Raw genomic sequence first — 24,480 nt, 5'->3', positions numbered from 1 at the left:
AAGAGGCTCAAGATCCCTCAGTCCCAAAGAGGTTAAACTGGACTCTCAGGACCTTTTCAGCCTTGGATCCAGCCCCAATGATTCCACAAGGTGTGTAAAGCTGAGTTATTCCACCAGGCCTTCACTTGAAGGCTGAAATAATACCAAAATTCTGGCCTACCTGTCTAAAACATCAGTCAATTTACCCCCCTATTGACCACTGAACAAGCTTATGTGCCCCTTCTCACCAGAGAGGAGGAGACGGCAATTTAGAATGAATTCATGTTTAAAGCTGAATATAAATTATATTTTAGGATTTTAATAATAATTATTGTTTATTTTATTGTTATTGCATTTATTGTTATGTTTTGCTTGTTACCTGTCCTGAGCCCTTGGGGAAAGGTGGGATGTAAATAAAAATGGTGTTATTGTTATCATCATCATCATCATCAACAACAACAACAACCTCCTTGAATGTTTGGGGAAATATTTCCTTCCTCTCTGGAGGTGTTCTCAGTGTTTGAAAACGCACTATTTGCAAGATTTTGATAAGCAAGCCGAGTACAGTCCATTTTGCAGATAACGTCATTCACAATGAAAGCCAGAGTGGCGTAAGGGTTAGAATGTTTGACTAGGATCTGGGCGACTCAGCTGCAAACTCCCACTCTGCCAAGGAAGCTTGCTGGGTGACATTGAGCCGGCCACTATCTCTCAGCCTAACCAATATCACAGGGTTGCTATGGAGATAATGGAAGATGGGTGAGTGATCTTATAAGCAACTCTGGGTTCCTGCAGGGGAAGGAAGTGAAGTATAGATATCTCAATAAACACTGCTCAGGATGCTGTTGATATAATTCATGGAGAGCAAACCAAAAGGAGCCATACAACCAAGAGTGGCCTACACCATGATATCCTGATAAGCTGGCATCCAGACTCAAGCAGATCTGATTTATCTGCCAAGAAGCACACAAAAACATCCAACTCTCTGTTTGCCACTCCCATTTAGTAGCCATCAATTGCTGAATTGATCCTAAACAAATGAGCAGGATGCAATTCAGCTGATGTAGTGGTAGTGGAGAAGTAAACTTACTTTGGTGCTATTATGTAAACAGCTTTCAAAGATTCACCCCTAAATTTTTTCCAACAGCACCCCAGCCACCTCTCTTCTCTCTTTAGTTAAATGCTATTTAACAGATGCAAGGACTAAGTTGGTTGTTCCAGTTTGGTCCTTGCATCTGTTAAACGTCACTTTTTGTTTGGATGGTTATTCAATATATAGACCGCTACTCTCAACCCCCAGCCTTCTCGTGGCAGTTTACAAGCTATAAAACCAGTAAAAATTACAGAATATAAAACCACATAAAAACCCATTTTTACAATTGATGGCAGCATAACTGATTTCCTAACCCCCTCCCAGATCTACAACCCTGCTGTTCCCAGTCTTCGGCTCTTACATAGGTGACCCTAGGTGACGTTAGCCTGGGGAGCTCCAATCATAAAAGGGCAGGGTGGGATCCCAGATTGGTAACTCCGGTCTCTGTTCTGGCATCAACCAAACGCCTGGCGGAAGAGCTCCAACTTACAGACCTTGCGGAACCCAGAGAGGTTCATCAGGACCCCTAGCTCTTCTGGGAGCTCATTCAACCAGGTTGGGGCCAGGACCGAAAATGCCCTGGCCCAGGTCAAGGCCAGGTGAAATTCCCGGGGGGCAGGGACAACCAGCATATTCATACCCTCTTATTATGCTTATGCTAATTTGCTGCTTGCCCTCTATACGTATGGACAGGTAACTTCCCTTTCAATGTATTTGAAGTAATGTGGATGCGCATGAAAGCTTATAGCCTGAATAAAAAATTGTTGGTCTTAAAGGTACCATTGGAGACAAACTTTGTTCTGCTGCTTCAGACCAACACCTGAATCTATTTTTACACTATGCCATCCAAATTCAATATAATTATAATCCAGCAGGGAGCTTCTCAACAGAAAACAAAGAACATGGCTGCATGACCCAATAAGCAAATCAGCTCTAGGCAATGAATCACCTATGAGAACAGGAAAAATGGGTCTTTTCTTTCTGGTATTGCACCCTTGGGACTCGCTCCGCAGGGTAGACCAACATTTTTGTCCAAATTCTTAAGATTTTTTTCAGTGCAGCTCATGTTGCACTATCAGTTTTGTTCATATCTAAAGCTCCGGCTCATGGCTGAATCACACCCTGAGAAGGATATTACATATTGGTTGATTTGCGGTAAAATCTTAATATCCTGAAAGTTAGCAGAATACCTTAGTACGGCTAATAAGCACAGCGTGCAGAATTGCATGCAGTCAAAAAACAACAAAGAAAGAAAAGCACATTCTCCAAGGGTGTACTTAACTAATATAGTAACTATTTATTAGTGAACTTAATTCTACACATTTAGAGGTAAAGAGAAGGTTCCTATTTTAGTCTAAATAGCTGGATGGAGAGAGATGCTTAAGGTATCTGTGCTCCATCATGTTGCAGGCTCGAGGAATGGAGGAGAAAGAGAAGACTCAGGAAACAGGAAATTACCCTCTAGGGACAGGTCAGTGTTTGTGTCTATCTCACTAACTCTATGGTAAAGAGAATTCCTGTTTAGAGGCTCAAGTCAGGAGACATTGCACAGAGAACTATTTTCAGTCTGATCTTAGTTGCAGGTTCTTCTCAGTTCCCATATGCACAGCACTCAATTCTGTCTGGGAGCACAGCATGCATGAAAAAAGAATTTCAGCCTTTCTCAAACTGTCTTCCCCCAATACGAAATGTTCCAGGGGTGCTATTTGATTAATCAGGGGAACCCCTGGCTCTCCTCTTGTCTCTTCTATTCTTAGATTTTTGCCTTTGACCTCTGACCTTCCCTTTATTTTCCTGGACCAAACTCCCTTCTAGTCCTCATTTCCAGTGTCTTTCCTCTCCCTCCCCCTTCCCAACCTCTCTCTTGGTCCAAGCAACACAAGAAGAAATCCCTACGAACTGTTAATGGCAGCCAGAACCTTTTTTCCTGCCCGAGCAGTCTGAGGCAGGCAAAAAGAAGAGAAAACCCCTAGCAGAGATGAGTCACACCACAAAATGGCTTGGTGAATGAAAAACTCCTTCCATAGCCAGATGACGCCACCCTAAAATAAAAGTGTGCTGATGGACCCAGTCCCTCATTTGCTCATGGTTACTTAATGGAATTTGATGCGATAGATGTATGCAGCATTATGGAATGCTTGAGAAACTGTGTCATCTTCACGGAAACTGCAGAAAGTGGGTCATGTAGCATAAGAGCACCCAGACGAGTTACTCAGCTGGAAAACAGAAAGAATGGGAACGCTAAAGGCCCTGCAGGCGAGTATAAACACGGTGAGATGAGTAGCCATCTAATTGGCACTGCAATCATTGTAGAAATGCGCAGGCTAATATTAACTGATTAATACACTGAGCAAAGTGTAATAATGCTGACTAAAGTGCATTCCTTTAAAGAATGATCCCACTGGATGGATAATAAGAATCCTCATTGTTTCCTTTTTTTATTTGCAACAAACCAAGAACAGGATTCTGGTGTATAGCCTCAATGTGTCATGTGAAATTACAGACGTTTCCTAGCCACAGCATGATCTCCTGAGAAATCTTCAGCAGAACCAGAAAATGTAACAGCTTGATACATTCAAGGAGAATATAAAAAGGTACCGAATGCATTTGTATATATATTCAGATTTGACTGAACAGGAGATGCTTATATTGCTTCCTGAACAAGTAACAGTAGATACAGATGTACTAAGAAGTTTGTAATCTCTTACAGCAGAAACTTGCTCATTGGTCACGACTGTTGAAAGGCTACTGTGATAAAGACAAGAAGGGGAAAAAAACAACAACCAGCCGCTCCTATGCAGCCATTATACCCAGCATTTCTTTTCGTTGCCATACAAAACAGCTTTTTCATTTGTAACATTTACTTTGTTTGAAGCCAAAAGTGAGCTAATTCCGCACGAGGAATATGTTCCTGGACAGCCTTCGAATGTTGGCAGCTTTTAAAGCCACCTCCACATGATGTCGCTTGCACCCCAAGGCTGTCCAGTGGCCGGGTTAAGATCTGGCCATTTTAAACTCACAATTTTGGGAATCGCCAAAACTGGATTTACCACCCTAAATTGTGTGTTCCATTGGTGAGCAACCAGGGATAGGACCATATGGAGGGGGAAACACGCAACAGTCTCGGCAGCTTTGTCCCACCCTCGCACCTGCCCTCCCCTCTCAATTTCCTGCTCCAAGTAATTTTTTTTTTAATGGTGCAGTCCATGTTGCAGCGCGACCACAAACCTACATTGTCAAAGGTAAAATAAAATCTTCTTTAAAGTGTCCATGGTCTTTTTGGGATCAGGCAGGCAAAACACAACCCCTTTTCTTCTTTTCTGGAGGTGGGGAATGAGCTGGGAAAGGGGGGCAGGTGATCAGGCTGTCTTCTCCCGATTAAACAGGGGTCTGAGAACCTTGTTTTAAAGCCAACCATTTACACATAATGTCTTTTTCAGCTTCAGTTATCTGTCCAGCCTTCTAACCACTCGGGCAGGAGACAGACATTCCTAGCCCATTTACTGTAGTGCACACTCAGCCTGAATCCGCTCAGGTCTTCTGCTTCCCCCCTCTAAGTATTTCAGGTGTACTACCAACTGCAGTAGTGACTGGGGAAGGCACTGGCAAACCACCCTGTATTGAGTCTGCCATGAAAACGCTAGAGGGCGTCACCCCAAGGGTCAGACATGACCCGGTGCTTGCACAGGGGATACGTTTACCGTTACCTTTTACCAACTGCAGCAACACTTGTAAAAAGCACATCATTACAACACAGTATTACTGACTCCTGGACACTAACAAAAGAGAATGTGGCTGGTTTGTCTATGCGTGGCAGAACAGAGAATGGAACTTGGGACTCCACACCTCATAGTGTCTAAACTTAATTATTGCAAACCTTTCTGCAATTCAAGCTGAAGTTCTGTACAAGGCGCCTTAACTGTGCCCTGGGGAGACTTGGAATTTCTGCTCTTGCAGAGGGCCCTGATCCCTCAGAGGGAAAGGGAGCACTTTCTTTGTGGCTTGGCACAGGATCCACTGCAGGGGAGGAGGAGAGGGTTGTTCAGCCCAGCCCCTGCACTGTCTCTCCTGCTCTCAGCTGCTCCTTCTACCTCAAGAGCTGGAGGAGATTTTCTAACTTCCAAGCCTCCCTGCTTGAAGCAAGACACACTTTCCGGCTTTACAAAGAGGGCACAGATCTTCTTTAATTGTAAACAGCACTCACTCACACATACAATATTGAAAAAGTTGTGAGAATCAGATTTATCGTGGAAGATCTATGTGAAAACATCAAACAAGGCAGAGGAACTATTGAAATATGAGCTCTTCAGTTGCAAGAAAGAATCAGGATTTGGTTTTGTCACAGGATTCAAAGTAAATTCCTTTGTGTTGGGGGGGATGTGTGCGTGCGTGTGTGCGTGCATATGGCTCTGTGTGTGTCTGTGTATAAATCCCAAAAATGAAGGAACCTTTTCAGCTTCTTTTTCATTTTTTAAAAATGTATTTATTATTGGATTTCTTACCCACTGCTAATGGCAAGCTGTCTCATGGCAAGTTACAACAATAAAACTCCAGAATAAAATAGTACAATTCCAGCATTAACACCCACTCTAGCCCAGCAGCAAATAAAACCCTCACCCACTCGATGACCACCCACCCAGCGTCTCGGCGGTATGGGGAAACCTGCTGTTCTGGTTAATCCTGACAAGATTCATTGTTGAAATTCATGTGGGGCAGAGGCAGACCAATCCAAATAAATCATAAGCAGTGACAAGTTCAGAGAAGCAATGCAGGTAACTCAAGTAAGTGAGCCCCTTAACAAAGGAAAGCAAAATCAAAACATCTGTAACTGAGCCTGCTCAGGTGCACCCTCTCCACCCACCACTTTTAGAATTGCCAGCTGCTGGTTGGGAAGTACCTGGAGATAGGGGAGGGAGCCTGAGGAGGGCAGAGTTTAAGAGAGGGACTTCAATAGGGTACAATGCCACTGAGTCCACCCTTTTCTCCTGGGGAACAGATCCTTGATGCCTGGAGAGCCACTGTAATCCCAGGAGATCTCCAACTACCACCAAACCCCAGGCCAGTAGTCCCCCCCCCCCAAAAAAATAGTGCGGTGATCTTCAGTTGCCAGCTCTGGACTGGGAAATACCTAGAGTTTTTTTGGGGGGGGTGCAACCTGAGGAGGGTTTTCTCCATGGGGAACCAGTCTTGGTCATCTGGAGATCAGCTGGGCAAATTCTGAGTCCATCAGCATCTTTTAAGACCAACCAAGTTTCATTCTAGATATAAGCTTCAGTGCCCACCTGAAGATCAGTGGTAAGAGTGGGAGATCTCCAGCCACTACCTGGAGGTTGGCAAGCCTTGGGGGACCTAAAAGTCCTCAGGTTGCTTGCAAATCTACAGGTAGGGCCTGGCAATCCCCTGGGCGTATGCCAGATTGTAGAGCAGCCTTTCTCAACTTAAGAAGTTTCCATTAAGAAACCCCTCAAACATTCTTCATGTTTTGAGAAACTCCAGAAGTGGTAGGATTGTGCAGAATATGGATAGGAACATTAGCTGTGTCCACTCAGGGCCCCTCCCTTTCCCAACCTTTCCCTTGTAGGGCTTGATGCCTGAAGGCCAGGGCTGGTGAAGACAGGCAGGGACGGGGCCAAGGCTGGTCTGGCACTGCAGCAGCAGCCTTTCCGCCCTGGAGCCCAGTGCTAAGCACACAGTCTAGGGAAGATGGAGCGGCATGAAATGCAGCCTGGAGAAGACAGCGGCAGGGAGGGTGTATGTAACGTCACTTCAGCAATGACTTCTGTTGCATTTCCCCCCCTAGGGTGCCATATAAAATGTTTTCACATCAAAAACCTTCCCTGTCACTTATTTTGAGCAGTCATCCAAGCTTATCAAACAAAACAGCAGTATCGCTAGACTTATTACTCTTCTTAAAAACCCAGAGAAATTGACAAGATGGAAAAACTAAGCAATTGTGGAGTGTGTACACGGATGAAGGGGGAGAGCCATTAACATTCTGCTAAACAGAACACTAGAGAGTAAATGCAGGATAAAGAATACTTACTTATTTCAAAAAAAGAAGCTCAGGGCAAAAATAACCAATGAGGGGATACCAACAGTGGCACCCTCCCCGCAATTTAAGTACTGCAACGCTACATTTTCCCTCTTCCCCAATGGTATGCAGGACATATACTTTGCACTTCCACAGAGAAGGTCGGAAAGGGGGAAAAAGTGCAGAGTACCACCACATATCGACTCCAATTCAGTGATAATGGAAAGTAAGCTGCATGTTCAGAAAAGGCCCCAGTAAAAGAATAATGCTTTACAGCTTCTGTTGTTGCAGTTTTGTGCAGTGTTACATTTAAAAATCATATATATTTTATTATTATAAAATATATATATTTATTTTTTACGGCTATCATCTTAAGCATATTCACTAAGGAGCAAGTCCTCTTTGGCATAAGAGGCCTTAATTCCTAGTAAATACACTGGAATGCAAGATTTCCTGCTGGTCCCTTACCGTCTTCTCAAATGAGTTCTCTCCTAATATGAATCTCACTCAGTATTATAAATGCACTCTCTCTTAAGTTAGTACCAATAGTTACCTCAAGTCTCCAGGGCACTCTCTTTTCTCTAAGAAACTCAGTTGGGCTGACTCCCCTTCCTTCTCATGTCAGCCTAGCTAAAGGAGCACCTTTGTCAGAGATCATTTACCTTCACAGAAGCTGTCCCCTGCCTCCCCAAGTTCATCCAGATCTTCCTCTTCCAGATGGAGCATGGCCATGAGTAAGCTGAAAGCTGCAGCCACTAAACTGAAGCCCTTTCAGTGCTGCTGGCAGATCTGTTTCCTTTCATATGCTTCCTAAATATTTTGGTGTTGCTGACAGTAGCTTCCGCATCTGCACTTAGAAAAAAAAACCCTCAATTTGCATAAATGTGACTGCTTGTTTTTTTTAACCTGTAGATTTTGCAATCTTAAGTTAAGTGCCTCTCATCCTTAAGAAAAACGATGCAGATACGCAAAGAGTTTGGCCTCACAATACTCAGCTCAACATCATTTTAGAGAGAGTGGCCCAAGTGAAAGAATCCAGTAACTGTTTAGAAGAAGATACTGTCATTATCTTAGATCTGCTTTTGCACAGCGGAATTATGTTTCATCCTTCACAATACAACCTTCAGCAGTTCACTGAAGTCAGTGGTTCAGAAGGTGTAATTCTGTTTAGGATGATGTAATTATCTCAAAATGAAAAGGCATAGGATATTTATACTCAGGATCCTCTTCTTTATACATTTGTCTTCTCATTCTGTTTTTGCATTGCAATACGTGTTACATGTATACTTTTTTTAAAAGTTTCATATTAGAAGTTCGGCTTCTACTTGCATAATAAACACCCCATCTTTCCTCAGATTTTGAAACTGATCTCATTCTCACACAGGTTTTTAATTTTGCCATTATTGCATAGTAGGGATGTGCATACAAAAAAAAACTGGGTCCTTTCCCAATTCAGCCTGAATCAATAGTTCAGAATAGGGATTTGGGTTCAGATGATTCCAGTTCAGCCATTAAAGTAAATGCTAACTTTTGCCTTTTAGTCTATTCTGTGGCCAGGGTGGAGATATTGAAGTATAGGCACCAGATTTGCAGAGTAGATGCTGAAGTCTCTTCCCAAAAGAAGAAGAATAGTTGGTTCTTATATGCTGCTTTTCTCTACCCGAAGGAGGCTCAAAGCGGCTTACAGTTGCCTTCCCTTTCCTCTCCCCACAACAGACACCCTGTGAGGTGGGTAAGGCTGGGAGAGCCCTGATATCACTGCTCGATCAGAACAGTTTTATCAATGCCGTGGTGAGCCCAAGGTCACCCAGCTGGTTGCATGTGGGGGAGCACAGACTTGAATCTGGCATGCCAGATTAGAAGTCTGCACACTTAACCACTACACAAAACTGGCGTGGTGGTAGAACCCACAAGTTTTAAAAATGATTGTACTGGGGGGGGGCAATTCATAGACGGTTCCCTCATCTGACCTCCATTGTTTCCTACAATTGGGGGAGGGGATTCTCAAGAACAGAGAATCACAATGGAGGTCAGATGGGGGCACATTCTGTAGAATTGGACCCCTGGTCCAATTTTTTTTTGAAACTTGAGGTGCTTTTGAGGAGAGACTCCAGCAGCTACACAGGAAATTTGATGTCTCTACCTCAAACCCATCTCCCAGATCATGGAATAGATGAAAAGGCAAAACTACTCACTTTAAGGGTGTCACAGGCTCTAACAAGTGCCGAATCACAATTTGGATACCACTAATTTGGCTGGTTTAAAGTATAAAGATGGTCAGTTTGGCCCTGATTTCATCTTTAAATTAACTGAATCAGCATTGAATCAGGTTCTTTTTCACCTTACCTGAACCCAATCACCCATTCTTACTGCATAGTTGGCAAGTTTTTTTTTTTTTCTAAGCCTGTACAGATGTCTGGTTTTCATTTTGCTGTATAAATTATTCTAAACACTGTCACCGTGTAGTTGAACTCTTCCAATACCTTTGGTAATTTGTTAGGAAATATTCCTAACAGCAGATTCTTAGCATTCATAGAGGGTTTAAATTTATATGTATTCTGTATTTTTCCACATATTTCCTTCTTCTTCTTCTTCTTCTTCTTCTTCTTCTTCTTCTTCTTCTTCTTCTTCTTCTTCTTCTTATTATTATTATTATTATTATTATTATTATTATTATTATTATTATTATTTGCTTTTTTGCAGGTTCACCTAAGCCAAAGATAATTTAAAAGCATAAAGATTAATTTGAATTTCTCCCTCCCTTTTCCTTCCCCTTGGAGACCACTGCTTCACCACTGGCTCTGCTAAACATAGAAAGCTCAAACTCAAACAGAGGCTGAACTTGTTCTGTGCTGAAGACAGCTTGCTAGCCTCTCTGAAACAGGATACCCACAAATTGATTTGGATGAAAGCTCTGGATGAGAAATTGTCATTAGTTGGAATGTTGGCTAATTGTATTTCTAATATGGGCAAATCCAATCCCCTGGATTTTGTTATTTTTCTTCCAAAATCTTCACCACACCCGACATGTACTATCTTATTATCCCATAATATTGCAGAGTTTTCTTATTCCCCTGTAGAACCGCAATGATTCTCAAAAATCCTACATGCAAGCAAAACGTGGCAATCCTATTAAGGCCACCTGAGCAAATCCTGTCAGAAAAGGGGCCATTCAACAATCTTTCCTGTAAAACTGTACAGGAGAGATTTTTTGAATGGCCCTTTCTCTGACAGAATTTGCCCAAATGACCTTAATAGGATTGACACATGCATGTTTTTTTTTTTAGAATATAAGGAATCACTATATTAAACCACTAATTGATCAGTTGTCCCCTTACACCCCGGAAAAGGATCCTACGATTACTTTGGCTTTAGCAAAATTTATTTCTGTCTTTTTAGTTCTTGTGTCAAAAAACTGAGGAATGAGAATCTTCCGCTGCTCAAGATTTGTTAATCAAAGAACTTCTAAGGGAATGAAACATAGAAGGTTAGAGGATCCAGCCAACTGGGCTTCTTTTGATAGAAAAAAGTCTTTGTTGTTGTTGTTGTTGAAGAAAATCTTTATCTGTTGGAGGGAGACTTGGCAGATGAGAGTAATAGATTCCAATCCTATGTACATACGGACAAACTGCTCCATCCAAGATATGTAGAACATTTAGACATTCCTTTATAGCTGTTTCATAGCTGTTAGCAAAAGGGTAGCAAATAGTTTCACAATAGACATGTTAACATGGCTTGAAAGTGTTAACTAGAACTACAACTCCCAAGACAACCAACCATCCTAAGAGTCAGAGCTGAAGGTACAGCTGGAGCAGGAGAACCTAAACGTGGATTGTTATTCAAGCTGACTTTTTTAATTCAAGGAAGAAACATGATGCTAATTTCTTATCACAAGACCAGTTAGCAGTGGTCACTATGGAGAAATGCCTCTTTACTTTGGGGCAGAATTGACATCCCCCCACACCCACACACATTCAGTTTGAAAAGTTTTCCTGTCTCCTGGCAGAAGACAGACAAGAAGAGAGAAGTTGACTGGTTCCCCAAGTATCAATCATCAAAGCTATGGCAATAGTAATAGTCATCCTAGCCAGAGACAGTGAAATGGTCAGTACACACCTTGGCTGTAGTTGACCCAGAGATTTGGGGGTGTGATGAGTTAGATTGTATCTAGATTTAGGGAAAGTTATCTTTGATCCATGAGAAAGGTAGGAAAACAGATAACTCCTCAGCATGGAAGGATGGGGGTTCATTTTGCAGGTCAGTCTTGGCTGATTACATCTGGGGAAAAAAGATCTATCTTGAAGGTCACCATTGCTGCATTGAATGGACAAAAAGCTAGCTGCCTAGAAAAAGACTCCAATGTAATGGGAAGCTTACATCAAACTATAACTTCTAAGCCTGATTTAGAACAAGATAAGTTAGGACATGTATAGAGTAGGTGTGGGGAATTGACCTTACTTTTGTATTTGTTGCTCAATCTCTTGCAGTGCAGCGATTATGTGTGTGGACTTTTTATTCTCAATACATTTTTTACTATTTAAAATGCTGATAGTTGTTCTTCATACCACATAGACCAATACCATTTGAATACAGTATAATTACTATTAATTTCTCTCAAAGAAATGAGAGAGGAATCCTTCCAAGGGTTTGGTAGCCCAGGAGAGTGGTGCATTGCTGGGCAGAAACTCAGGTTACCTCTGATGTCTAGGCATACTGGAGGGCCAAATCAAGTGGTGCCTATGGGTTACTGAGCCCATTCCACTAAAGCAACATTTAGAATACTGATGGCTGAGCAAGAGTAAGAATCCTGCCTATTGTGCTGCTTAGCAGGTAAGTACACAGGTTAGTCCCAGTCCACAACTAAAACCAAAGTTCAATGTCAGGGAAGGCAGGTAACAGAAGCATGGTCAGAACACAGTCCAAGGTCAGAGCAGGCAAGAGTCATGAGTCTCTGAGTAGCTGGGTCCTTGTATTCAGCCTTCACCCTATGAAGATCTTCCTTCTTCTCCCAGTTCCCTGGGCCTGTAGATGAGCATTGCTTCTATTCTCTTTTAACTCCTGTCTCTGTTGTTTGTTCAAGTGGTGTGAGTACTTCAGATCAGCTGATTACTTGTTCTTTCCTTAGCATTGATGGCTCAGGTGTGGGAGGCTCGATGTCAGGAGATGAACCTTCTGCAGCCCCTCTCTCCAGAGACTGTGCTTCAGGCTGCTTGCTGGTTGTGTCTGGAGCTAAACTTGCTGAGTGTTTCTGCATGGAATCAGATTCCTCGTCTCTCAAAGAGTCCTCTGACTCATAACACCTATACTATAGTTGATAATTAAATCACTGATTCTGACACTAGAGTAAGTCCTACTAACTAGTGCTTCCAAAGTGTGGAAAAACTGAATGAAGGGGGCAGGGGAGGTTTAGCAATTTCAACACTTGAAAATATGTGTTTTTTTAGGGGGGGGGCAGATGGGACAAGAGGACCTGGTTCCATCACATGTTGGGTCCAATCAGGATTTTTAAATGGCCTGCATTCAGCTCTAAAAATGGCAGAGCTGTTCCTGGGTCATTTCTCTGGAAGTGCCCTGAGACCTTGATTTGAAACTGAATATCTAGTATGATGTCAAACAGGAAAGAGAAAATGGAGATTTCAGTTGAACTCATATTTCATTTTAACCACCAAAGTATTTGACTGTTCTTATCCTAGAATCAGAGCCTCTTGTGGCGCAGAGTGGTAAGGCAGCCGTCTGAAAACTTTGCTCATGAGGCTGGGAGTTCAATCCCAGCAGCCGGCTCAAGGTTGACTCAGCCTTCTATCCTTCCGAGGTCGGTAAAATGAGTACCCAGCTTGCTGGGGGGTAAACGGTCATGACTGGGGAAGGCACTGGCAAACCACCCCGTATTGAGTCTGCCAAGAAAACGCTGGAGGGCGTCACCCCAAGGGTCAGACATGACTCGGTGCTTGCACAGGGGATACCTTTACCTTTACCTTTACCTATCCTAGAATCATAGAATCATAGAATAATAGAGTTGGAAGGGACCTCATGGGTCATCTAGTCCAACCCCCTGCACTATGCAGGACACTCACATCCCAATCGCTCATCCACTGTAGCCAGCCACCCCTTTGCCTTCACAGAATCAGCCTCTCTGTCAGTTGGCTATCTAGCCTCTGTTTAAAAATTTCCAAAGATGGAGAACCCACCACCTCCCGAGGAAGCCTGTTCCACTGAGAAACTGTTCTGTCAGGAACTTCTTCTGGATGTTTGTCTACCCAAAAGTACTCCAAGAGAAACTCTATTCTTCTCTAAGGTGATCGGATTTTAACACTGGTAAAGGGGGACACCATTGACCAGGGGGGTTCTTGATTAAAAATTTGGTCAGTATGGAGCAACAAAAATTTTCATAGAACGCATAGAACCCAAAAATAGTATAAGTACAATTTGTCAAGTGCCCCCAGATGTCCCTCCAAAAGTGGGACAATCGGATCACCTTATTCTTCCCTTGCACTTAATATGTCCATTGAGGAATAAGGATTTGTCTAAAGTTCACGGTGGGGCCACTTCAAGTATCAAGTATAATGCCAAACTAAAAAGTTACATGAACAAACTTCTGTTTCATCACCTCTATCCTCCCTGCTTCCTTTCCCCATGTGTCACAATTTGCTCTGCAATGTAAAAGTTTGATGTCAAAACGTAGATTCTGGTGAGTAGTCATGTTGGTCTGAAGCATGTCGAAAGGTAGCCACTGTACTGAAACTGGAAGATTACAGTGTGTACTTGTTCTCCAAACCAGGATTGCAAACCAGGGCTTGACTGTGATGTCCAGTTCTGGCTTAAAGAGAATACCTAAACCACTTTAAATACAACAGCAACTTCAAATACAATGGTAACTATGGTTTCTCTCAAAAAAGAGGGAACTGGAACCTATGAAGAGAGAACATAGAGTGGTACAAAACGAATTTGTGAACTGAAGGCTCATCCATGTAATCCATGCAATCCATGTATATTATCCATGTAATCCATGGTTTGTTCCTACACATGAACCAAGTAAGTGACTGAACTCAGATATCAAGCCAAGCCATGGTTTGTGCTAACCATATTTAGGCTTTCAAACATACAAGCAAACAATGGTTTGAACCTGCTTGTGTGCATTAATTTGCCATCTATACGGCACCCTATTTTTAAAAATTCAGTGGCCTCTGGAAGCAGAGCAGCAGGAGTTAATTATGCTTTGTAATCTCTGACAATACGATGAAAAACGGCTAAGACCAATTTTAATTTCTGATTCTGCCTTTTGTCAGCAGACTCAAAACCCTGGTTTGTCAATTTAGAATCACAATGAATTCTAGCTTAGCATCTTTTGGTGTGATACCTGAATTGAGCCACTAGTCATCACTGACACCAGTTGTCCAATATATTATCCAGGAAAACAGACTTCTAAAGGGCATGCTTAGGAAGAAAAACTAAAAACCTCAATAGTAAGAGAGCTACCATTGTCCTACTTGAGATGCAAAGCAAGACAAATCCTTGCCTTTGTCTTTCTGAGAAATGCTGTAATCCCGGGACTCTAATGCTACTGTGGTAAGACGCAAAGTCACAGCATGCATTTCTCTTCTTCGTTCTGGGTAAGGCAATGCCCAGTCAGTGCATATATCACTGATAATGCCGCCCAGAAATGCTTAATGATTTAACTTGATTCCCGAAGCATTCAAGAATGGACCAACTCTGTTTTTTGTTGGTGCTCTCCTTCTTGCAGCATTCAGTTTTTCCCTTGGATTTAAATCTGTTTCCTCGTGCAGGGCTTTCAGCACTCCACATCCGGATGCCTGTTCCCTTGACAGCCCTTGTTTCTTTTATTTACAGGAATTAAAAAGCATCAAAAGGCTGTTTTCTTTCAAGAAAACAACTGTCACCTAAATGAGCACACAAGCTAGCTTGGTGGTGAATAATAATGACTCACTCAATCTCCACTTCAAAGGCCCCTCAGAGAAGTCTCACTTTCACCACTTAAATAGCAGCTTACCTGCAAAGCATAACCAGACGGAGTATTGCAAAAATGGGGGGGGGGGAAGGGATGCAACGTGAGGCTTTTATTACACGAGTCCCCCTTTAAAATTGATTGTTGTACTGATAATGGTTAATATTGGTCCTCTTTTTTTTCTAAGCTAATTAATTTCATTGTAATTTGGGGCCTGTTAAGCTTCTATTTAGTGAGTCGCCTGAAATGTTTTCTATTCATTAGCTGCTAAAAAGAGCTTCTCTCTTCCCTATCTCCTTTTTCAGGGTCCTATGAAGCTGAACCAATGAAGCCATTGGTTTCATGTTAGCCCAGCATAGTAGACCCTGATTGGGAGCAGCTAGCCGTGGTCTGAGGCAAAAGGTTGGGTTGGGTTTCTTTGGGCATCAAGGCACATCTGACTGATAGCGACCACTGGTGGAGTTTTCAAAGCAAGAGACTTTCAGAGGAGGTTTGCCATTGCCTACCTCCACATCATAACTCTGGTATACCTTTATAGCAGTGGTTCTCAACCTTGGGGTCCCGACTCCAAGTGGGGTCACCTAGCACATTCCATGGGGTTGCCAGATTGGTGGCCGCCACAGTGGCAGCGGCCAGCAGTGGCCGGCAATGGTAGCGGGTGGCGATGGGTGGCAGCAGTGGTAGCAGGCGGCAGTGGGCTACGGCAGGCAGCAGTAGCGGACGGCAAGGGGGTGGCAGTGGTTGGCGGGAGCCGGCAGCAGTGGAGCCATGGCAATGGCCACCTCCACGCTGCTTCCAGATTGTTCTGTGCCCGCATGCCTGCCCCCACCCCCGCGCCCCACGCACACCACCCCTCCCCCACCACAGTTGGGGTCCTGCTGCTTTATAGTTTCCCAACCAAACACTGGCTAAGGTCAATCCAGCTGACCTTCTAAGATCTGACAAGATTGGGCTGGGCTTTGTTATTCAGGTTAGAGCAAAGGGTGTTTACCAGACTTGATATCTGATGTCATAACTTTTTTTGGGGCCAGAAAAAAAATCCTGGGAAGGCACAGAAAAGTCAAAGTATATTTCTGGATGGGCAAATTTAACAGAAATGTAAAGAGATTTCAAAAATCAAAATAAGACAGATTTCATGGCAAACCTGCAATGCTAAATATGTTTTCACTGAAATAAAGCACATTGTTAGGCTATAACCATTGACCATGTATTAATTAAAAACAAATTACAGTAGGGAAAAAGGCTTTCAAAAGTTTTAATTTGCTATTGTAGTATACATATTAAACAACTAGAACATTCTATCGGAAATGGCTATTTTTGAAGCAATCCAGGCAGAACTCTCTAAGGAAAATAAGAGCAAACTAAGAAAAGAAGCCCAATCGTATATTGTTTTTCAAACTATGTATCCAGATAGCCTTCTCTTTCTCTTTCTCTTTGGATTGTCATGAACTGAGAGAAAACAAATGGTATGCAAATCTAAAGGGCCTGAATGCATCGATTATTCTGCAATTTTGCAAAATCATTGATGACAGTTTCAAGGTCAAGGGGTTTCTCCATTTTCGTTTTCAGTTGCCAGTATCAGTGCTACTTAGCTGTTCATGGCCCATACTGTTCCTTAAGTAGGTCTTAATTTGCTGCAGGCATGAAAACGTCATTCACATCTAGCACTTGATGGAGTTACTGCAGGGGCTATGGCACACTGACGGTTCTAATTCTTCAAGAAAAGTAAGCATTAGGTTTATTGTGTCAATTTTTCTTTGCCTTTCTTATGCATACCTCTCCAAGTCTTTTGGGGAAAGTCTAAGTTCGGTTTCAAGACCATCTCTGTCACCACTATAATGTAGAACAAATATAGAGTTCAGTGGCACCTTTAAGACCAACCAAGGTATGAGCTTTTGTGAGTAGCCAAAAGATCTGAGGATTGTCTGGCAGCCAGCCAAGGGACAACTGGAGGTGGTTTGGCATTGCCTGACTCTGTGTAACAACCCCTCGTGTTCCTTGGAGGATCTCCATCCAAATCCTTGGAGGTCTCACATCCCAATACTAGCCAGGGTTGGTCCTGCTTGGCTTCTGAGATCTGATGAACCCAAACCAAAAGGCAATCTGTAGGCTAAATACATTTTCTAAAGTATTTATTCATTTGTTTCTTCTTTGTTATGATTTCACAATTTTAATCAACAAAAGTCCAAAGAGTTCTGTTTTCATATTTTCCATTTCTTAGATATGATCAAGTATCAAAATGGTATCTTGGGTATTCTGCCCGTTTTCCTACACCTTCATCAGGGATTGTTAATCTGTAATGCAAACCATATTTTAAACAACGTCTAATATAAGGTTACAAGCCTCTTGTGGCGCAGAGTGGTAAGGCAGCAGACATGCAGTCTGAACCTCTGCCCATGAGGCTGGGAGTTCAATCCCAGCAGCCGGCTCAAGGTCAACTCAGCCTTCCATCCTTCCGAGGTCGGTAAAATGAGGACCCTGCTTGCTGCTGGGGGGTAAAACGGTAATGACTGGGGAAGGCACTGGCAAACCACCCCGTATTGAGTAAGCCATGAAAACGCTAGAGGGCGTCACCCCAAGGGTCAGACATGACTCGGTGCTTGCACAGGGGATACCTTTACCTTTAATATAAGGTTAACATATTGCCAAACAATCCCCACCAAAATACCATTTAGAATCCAACTTAATACTCAATTTGATTGGATATCACATAGGCTAATGCTCATTCTGAGATCTGATGTCATTGGGCTTGCCTGAGCTATCCAGCAGAGCAAGGCTAATAAGGTCGGAGAATTTGGCACAGTGCAGGCCTCTTCAAACCCTCTGCCTCTTTCTCTGCAGAAGTACAGCTTAGCTTATACTGACATAAGAGCCCTGTTAAGCAATAGCAGACTGACAGTGTAGTCCTAATCACAGTGAGACCCTCCTATGCCCATTGAAGCCACTGAGCTTCACTGAGCTGCATGTAGCACAAAACAGCACCACGAGCCACGTTATATTATGATGCTCAGCACATAAGAACAGCACAACAACCTGCTTTCTCCTAGCCTACAGGTTGAGCAGGCTGCAGAGGATTACAATCAAACACACAGGGAGATGATGCTGGTCTCCCTTCTCTATCCATTCCCTAGAAGCTGGGAGGGACAGGTCTGCAGAAAGTAAGCAATGGGGAGAAAGGTGAGAAAGAGATGAAGTGGCTAGCAGGATCGAGAACCAGCGTGATAAAGTGGTTAAGAGTAATGACCTTTTATCTGGAGAACTAGCTTTAATTCCCTACTCCTCCATATGCAGCCAACTGGGTGACTTTGGGTCAGTCACAATTCTCTTAGAACTGTTCTTGCAGAGCAGTTCTCTCAGAGCTCTCAGCGTTACATACTTCACGGGGGGGTCTGTTGTAGGGAAGGAGGGGAAAGGTGTTGTAAGCTATTTTGGGATGCCTCTGGGTAGTGAAAAGCAAGGTATAAGAAACCATGCCAGGAATGCAACAGCCTCCTCCAGTTTTCCCTGCCTCTCAGCATGGCAGCTTTCATTACTCTCATCTGGCAGAGCAGGCCTGTTCTAGCGTGGTCTGTGTAACATGCAGCCTGCTTTAAGAGATTGACGCCATCATGGGCTTTTTGTTTAAAGCAGTGAGAAAACTCCCACAGCTCACATCAATTTGCTTGGGCAGCTTGCTGGAACAAAATTTTCTCTTTCAATGCACTCTGCATATGAGCACGCTGCATATAGAGAGGGACAATACATGCAATTACATTCCCTATGGTATGCTACACAAATAAACACAATGCCTCTAGAGGGCGAGAACAGACTCGTCTCTTTTAAAAAACCTACAACAAAAACACTAGATGCCTCAAATTAGGACAAATGAACTCCCAAAGTGTATATCTGACAAAATGCCAACATTTAACCCAATATCTCAACAATTTTGTCACAGTACCTCCTATGTCCCCAGCACCCATCTTCACATTGCTTGAGATTTATTTAGATGAGATTTATTTAGAAAGGGTACAATCTGGTTGTTAATTCACTGGAATTCTCAACGCAAGGGAAGACATTTTAAAATGCTCATATAAATAAAAAGATTCAACAACACAGTTCAACGGGCCAAATTTGCAGAAATACTGATAATGGTAAGACATGTTGGACATGAGGCCCCAGCTGAAAGAACTGCTGGAGAAATTCTGCAATGAAGGAGGCACCTGAATAGAGAATTACAACTGGACATCCACAAATGGAAAAGTTAATTCTGGAACACACACAATTCTGGAACACAGTATATTAGGAAAGGAGAAACACCAATAGGGCAACCCTCCAGTGGTGAACCTACCCTATTTGGCTCTTGTAGTCCTAACTTCCTACTGGAAAGCAATGGGTAACCCACAGATAATCTGTGTGATTGCAGTGGGCCTTAGGTAACCTGCACCATTCAGAAATACTTGGAGCTGTTCAGTCAATTTCAAATTTAATGCATTAACTGGAAGAATGAAAAACAGATGATGAAGAAGAACTGGGTTTTGTACCCTGCTTTTTATTACCCCAAAAAGTCTCAAAGTGACTTACAATCACCTACCATTCTTCTCCCCACAACAGACACTCTATGAGGTAGGTGGGGCTGAGAGAACTGTACCTGGCCCAAGGGCATCCAGGTGGCTACATGTGGAGAAGGGGGAGAATCAAACCCAGTTCTCCAAGATTAGAGGCTACCGCTCTTAACCACCACACCAGGATAGCTCTTGATGAGGAAAGGCATATACCAACTTTTCTCAACTTTTTTACCGCTGAGAAACTCCTGAAACATTCTTCAGGCTTTGAGAAAACTCAGAAGTGGCGTGATCATGCAGAATATGGTTGAGAAGTATAGGTATGTACATGCCCAACCAGGGGCCCTCCCCTTCCCACCCCTTCCAGACCATCATTGGCTATTTTGAGGGAGGAGGAGCAGGTCAACATGATCATATACGGTCGTATCACCTGATAAATGTTTAACAATTTTTAAAAATATATTAAAAACAAATTAACTCCCACCCATTCAGGAAACCCTTCCAGGGCCCTCAAGAAACCCCAGGGTTCCACAAAACCCTGGTGGAGAAAGCCTGGTATATGCAGTAGCTGTGCTCAACGCTGCTCACTTCTACAGGTCCATAGTCATTTTGACCCTTTATTTTCCAGCCTATTAAGAATGGCAACCCTCCCCCCCTTTTTTTCTTTAGTGGCAGATGTGTTGACCGATGTGCAAGCAAATAGGACTGAGATAAGGATGGGGGGAACTGAATGACAGCTGTTAATGTAACAAAAACCCTTTCCTAAAACACAGGAGAACAATGCTATTTTCTGATGCAGTTCCTAAGGGAAGGTGCATTTGGGGATTTCTGTCCCATGAGAAAAGTGGCAGCTTTCCAAACTACATCTTATTGTCTTCCAGTCGTTCTCAGTCTTCATGTGGTCTCTCTCTCTCTCTCTCTCTCTCTCTCTCTCTCTCTCTCTCTCTCTCTCTCTCTCTCTCTCTCTCTCTCTCTCTCTCTCTCTCAAGTAAGCAGTTCAAGAGCCCAGACATGATCTTTAGAATTGGGGGGACATGAATATGTAATAATATTATTTTTTAATGAACGTATACAGCATCCTCAATGCACAGAACAATCCATGGATTAAAATTCATGATCATACGGACACGAGCAATTATGGCTTCCCTGCAGGGTAAGGAAGTTCAGCTCAACGTTGCATACACCCCTGGGAGAATTTCTTATTTTTCTGGAGGAAGGAAATCTCCTTTTGTGTTACCCTAACAGTTGCTCAAGGCTTCAGAAGGCTTCAGATTTTCCATGCATCTAGCGTCCTTCTCTTCCTTGAACCAAGGCCTGCTTCAAGCACAATTTAAATCTTTCCTCCCTGGTCTCTCTGTCTCTCTCATTGCCCCCTTCTACCTCACCTCTTCTCATTGAGTAGGATCTCGCTTGCCAGTAGGCCCTTGCTTAAGAGCAGGCCTTTGCTTACCAGCAGAATTACTCCTAAGCAGGTCTGCAGCTCTTAGCTAGTCATGATGTGTGCGGAGCCTGCAGTGAAAACAGTTTGACATCTCAAAGAGCATGATGTGCCGTGAGATTTCCAGACTGCCTTTCCCCAGTTTCCAAGTATTCCCATTCATTTTAGCGAAAGTGTACTTGGGGGTAAATGGCTTGAGGACTGCAACCAACATTTGTACTTGACTTTCAGATGTTCTCCCCCCGCCCCCCTGCACGATGCCATTTCCCTTTGCTCAACAAGGGTTACAACATTCATTGCTGGTCGTGCCCTGAATTCTCTGAACCATTTCAACAGAAGTGTTTGCTTCTGTTTTTCTAAAACCACAAGATAAAAAGGCCACATGAGAACGGAAGCTGCGGCAAGGGAAACTTGACCACAGGCTGTGCCCACCCTTCTTGTCTCCTGCTCTGGCAACATGGATTACATTACAATAAATAGGCAGGACGGGAAGTAATTTCCAGGGTCTCAGCATAGTTCCTAAAGCTAAATCACTTTCCCCTGGCCACTTCAGCAGTGAAAGCGATTCTTGAATACATGCTGTAAGATTTTTTGGAAATGTAGTAAAGCAAAGGGAAATGCTAAGATCCTCGCCACTCACCAAAAGGTATGAACAAGAAAACACTATTTGGGGGTTCTTCTTGCTCCTCCTTATCCCCAAGAGTCAGAAATCAAATCTAAATAAGGGGTTGGAAGGACCATGAAAAGGAAACGGAGATGTATTTAAATAAGAACATCATCTATCAAGAAAACAAAATAAGCTTTTGATTTGCAAAATGTCAATTTGTCATATACAGCATTTCAGAGTTAGTCCTTGGGACTCATGGGAATTGTAGTCCATGAACATCTGGAGAGCCACAGTTTGGCTACCCTTGGCTTAGTCCATTGCCTAAGTAGGGCCTGGCAGCCAGAGGTCACTCATTCACAGATGAGTGAAAACAGGACAAGTGACCTCTAAGTCACTAAGGGTCACATGTTAAATTTAACTTCTATCACTGTATGGATACCACAGCTCTTTCAATGACTTCTTGGTTGGCTGCGTGTTTTTGGAAGCTTTTGATTAAAGCACACACAGATGACATTTACTCTGTATTTGATATTCCCAAGCCTTATCTGAATGTTAATTCAAAAACAGAGGACCACAGTTTCCATCTAATATTTGGAATTACATATTTTAAGTCCAATAACTGGGAAATATTGTGACAGCAGCATTCAACTAAAGAAAAAATGAACAAGATTTGACACATATCTTTAAGCACTGAAGATGTCACACTACATGTCACACTACATTTTATAAGTTGTGGAAGGGAACAGAGCTAACGTGGGAAAGTGGTTAGACTAAGGGTCCCCAATGTGGTGCCCATGGCAGCCATTTTGTGAATGCGTCCACCACTGAGAGCCAGCTTGGTGTAGTGGTTAGATGTGTGGACTTCTAGTCTGGCAAATTGGGTTTGATTCCTCCCCCACATGCAGCCAGCTGGATGACCTTGGGCTTTCCACACCATTGATAAAGCTGTTCTGACCAAGCAGTAATATCAGGGCTCTCTCAACCTCACCCATCTCACAGGGTGTCTGCTGTGGGGAGAGGAAAGGGAAGGCAAATGTAAGCAACTTTGAGATTCCTTTAGGTAGAGAAAAGCAGCATATAAGAACTAACTCCTCCTCCTACTCTTCCTTCATGTTGTATCAGAATGCTAAAGGTGCCTGCAGGCTTTAAAGGTTGGTAACCCCAGTTTAACTATCAGACTAGGATCTGGCAGACACATGTTCCAATCCTTGCTCTACCAAGGGAAGGCGAATGTAAGCCACTTTGAGATTCCTTCGGGTAGAGAAAAGCAGCATATAAGGAGACTCTGGGGGTGGAGCCTTGCTGGGTGACCATGAGCAAGTAACAGATACTCAGTTTAACCTGAACTAAACCATTTATTTTGAAGAGGCAGAAGAACTAGAGATCTATATGCCGCTTTTCTCTACCCGAAGGAGGCTCAAAGTGGCTTACAGTCGCCTTCCCTTTCCTCCCCCCCCCCCCCACAGACAACCTGTGAGATGGGTGAGGCTGAGAGAACCCTGATATCACTGCTCGGTCAGAACAGTTTTATCAGTGCTATGGCGAGCCCAAGGTCACCCAGCTGGCTGCATGTGGGGGAGTGCAGAATCGAACCCAGCATGCCAGATTAGAAGTCAGCACTCCTAACCACTACACCAAACTGGCTCTCCACGGCACTGGGAAGAAAGCTGGGGAGTTCCAGAAGAACATCTACTTCTGCTTCATTGACTATGCTAAAGCCTTTGATTGTGTGGAGCACAACAAATTGTGGCAAGTTCTGAAAGAAATGGGAATACCAGAGCATCTTATTTGTCTCTTGAGAAACCTATATGCAGGTCAAGAAGCAACAATGAGAACCGAGCATGGAATCACTGATTGGTTCAAAATTGAGAAAGGAGTTTGGCAAGGCTATATACTGTCGCCTTGCCTGTTTAACTTGTATGCAGAGCACATCATGAGAAAGGCGGGGTTAGATGAGTCACAAATTGGGATCAAGATTGCAGGGAGAAATATCAACAATGTCAGATATGCAGATGATACCACTCTAATGGCAGAAAGCGAAGAAGAACTAAAGAGCCTGTTGATGCGGATGAAGGAGGAGAGTACAAAAGTTGGCTTGAAACTCAACATCAAGAAAACTAAGATCATGGCATCTGGCCCTCTCAATTCCTGGCAAATAGATGGGGAAGAAATTGAGGTAGTAACAGATTTTATTTTCCTGGGCTCCAAGATCACTGCAGATGGGGACTGCAGCAAAGAAATTAAAAGACGCTTGCTCCTGGGAAGGAAAGCTATGGCAAATCTAAACAGCATCCTAAAAAGCAGAGACATCACCCTGCCAACAAAAATACGTCTAGTTAAGGCTATGGTCTTCCCAGTTGCAATGTATGGCTATGAAATTTGGATCATAAGGAAGGCCAAGCGTCAAAGAATTGAGGCTTTTGAACTCTGGTGCTGGAGAAGACTCTTGCGAGTTCCTTGGACTGCAAGGCGAACAAACCAGTCAGTCCTAGAGGAGATCAGCCCTGACTGCTCCTTAGAAGGCCAGATCCTGAAGATGAAACTGAAATACTTTGGCCACCTCATGAGAAGGAAGGACTCCCTGGAGAAGAGCCTAATGCTGGGAGCGATCGAGGGCAAAAGAAGAAGGGGACGACAGACAATGAGGTGGCTGGATGGAGTCACTGAAGCAGTAGGTGCAAACTTAAATGGACTCCGGGGCATGGTAGAGGACAGGAAGGCCTGGAGGATCATTGTCCATGGGGCCACGATGGGTCGGACATGACTTTGCACCTAACAACAACAAAGACCATTGTTTTGATGATAAAAAGGGAGAACAATGTTGTAAG

The 24,480-nt window shown here is 43.3% G+C and overlaps 1 protein-coding gene across 4 annotated transcripts in view; it reads right to left on the bottom strand.

Moving 5' to 3' along the window:
- The window catches only part of RIPOR2 (RHO family interacting cell polarization regulator 2), a 114,803-nt gene that overhangs the window by 70,703 nt on the left and 19,620 nt on the right, over positions 1-24,480 (bottom strand). The window contains exon 1 of one of the 4 annotated variants that reach the window (XM_077352995.1): positions 7,766-7,899. The exons of 2 other annotated variants lie outside the window; for them this stretch is intronic. In XM_077352995.1, coding sequence (XP_077209110.1) covers positions 7,766-7,835 — 70 coding nt within the window. In that variant the 5' untranslated portion in view covers positions 7,836-7,899. Of the gene's footprint in view, positions 1-7,656; positions 7,680-7,765; positions 7,900-24,480 lie in introns of those variants that run through there. One more of the 4 variants, XM_077352999.1, reaches the window with a different exon arrangement.

Source organism: Paroedura picta, chromosome 9 (genome assembly GCF_049243985.1).
Source record: "Paroedura picta isolate Pp20150507F chromosome 9, Ppicta_v3.0, whole genome shotgun sequence".
In the NCBI taxonomy this organism is placed as follows: Eukaryota; Metazoa; Chordata; class Lepidosauria; order Squamata; family Gekkonidae; genus Paroedura; species Paroedura picta.
Note: the sequence above shows the minus strand (reverse complement) of the source record. Positions and strands in the feature narration are given on the sequence as shown.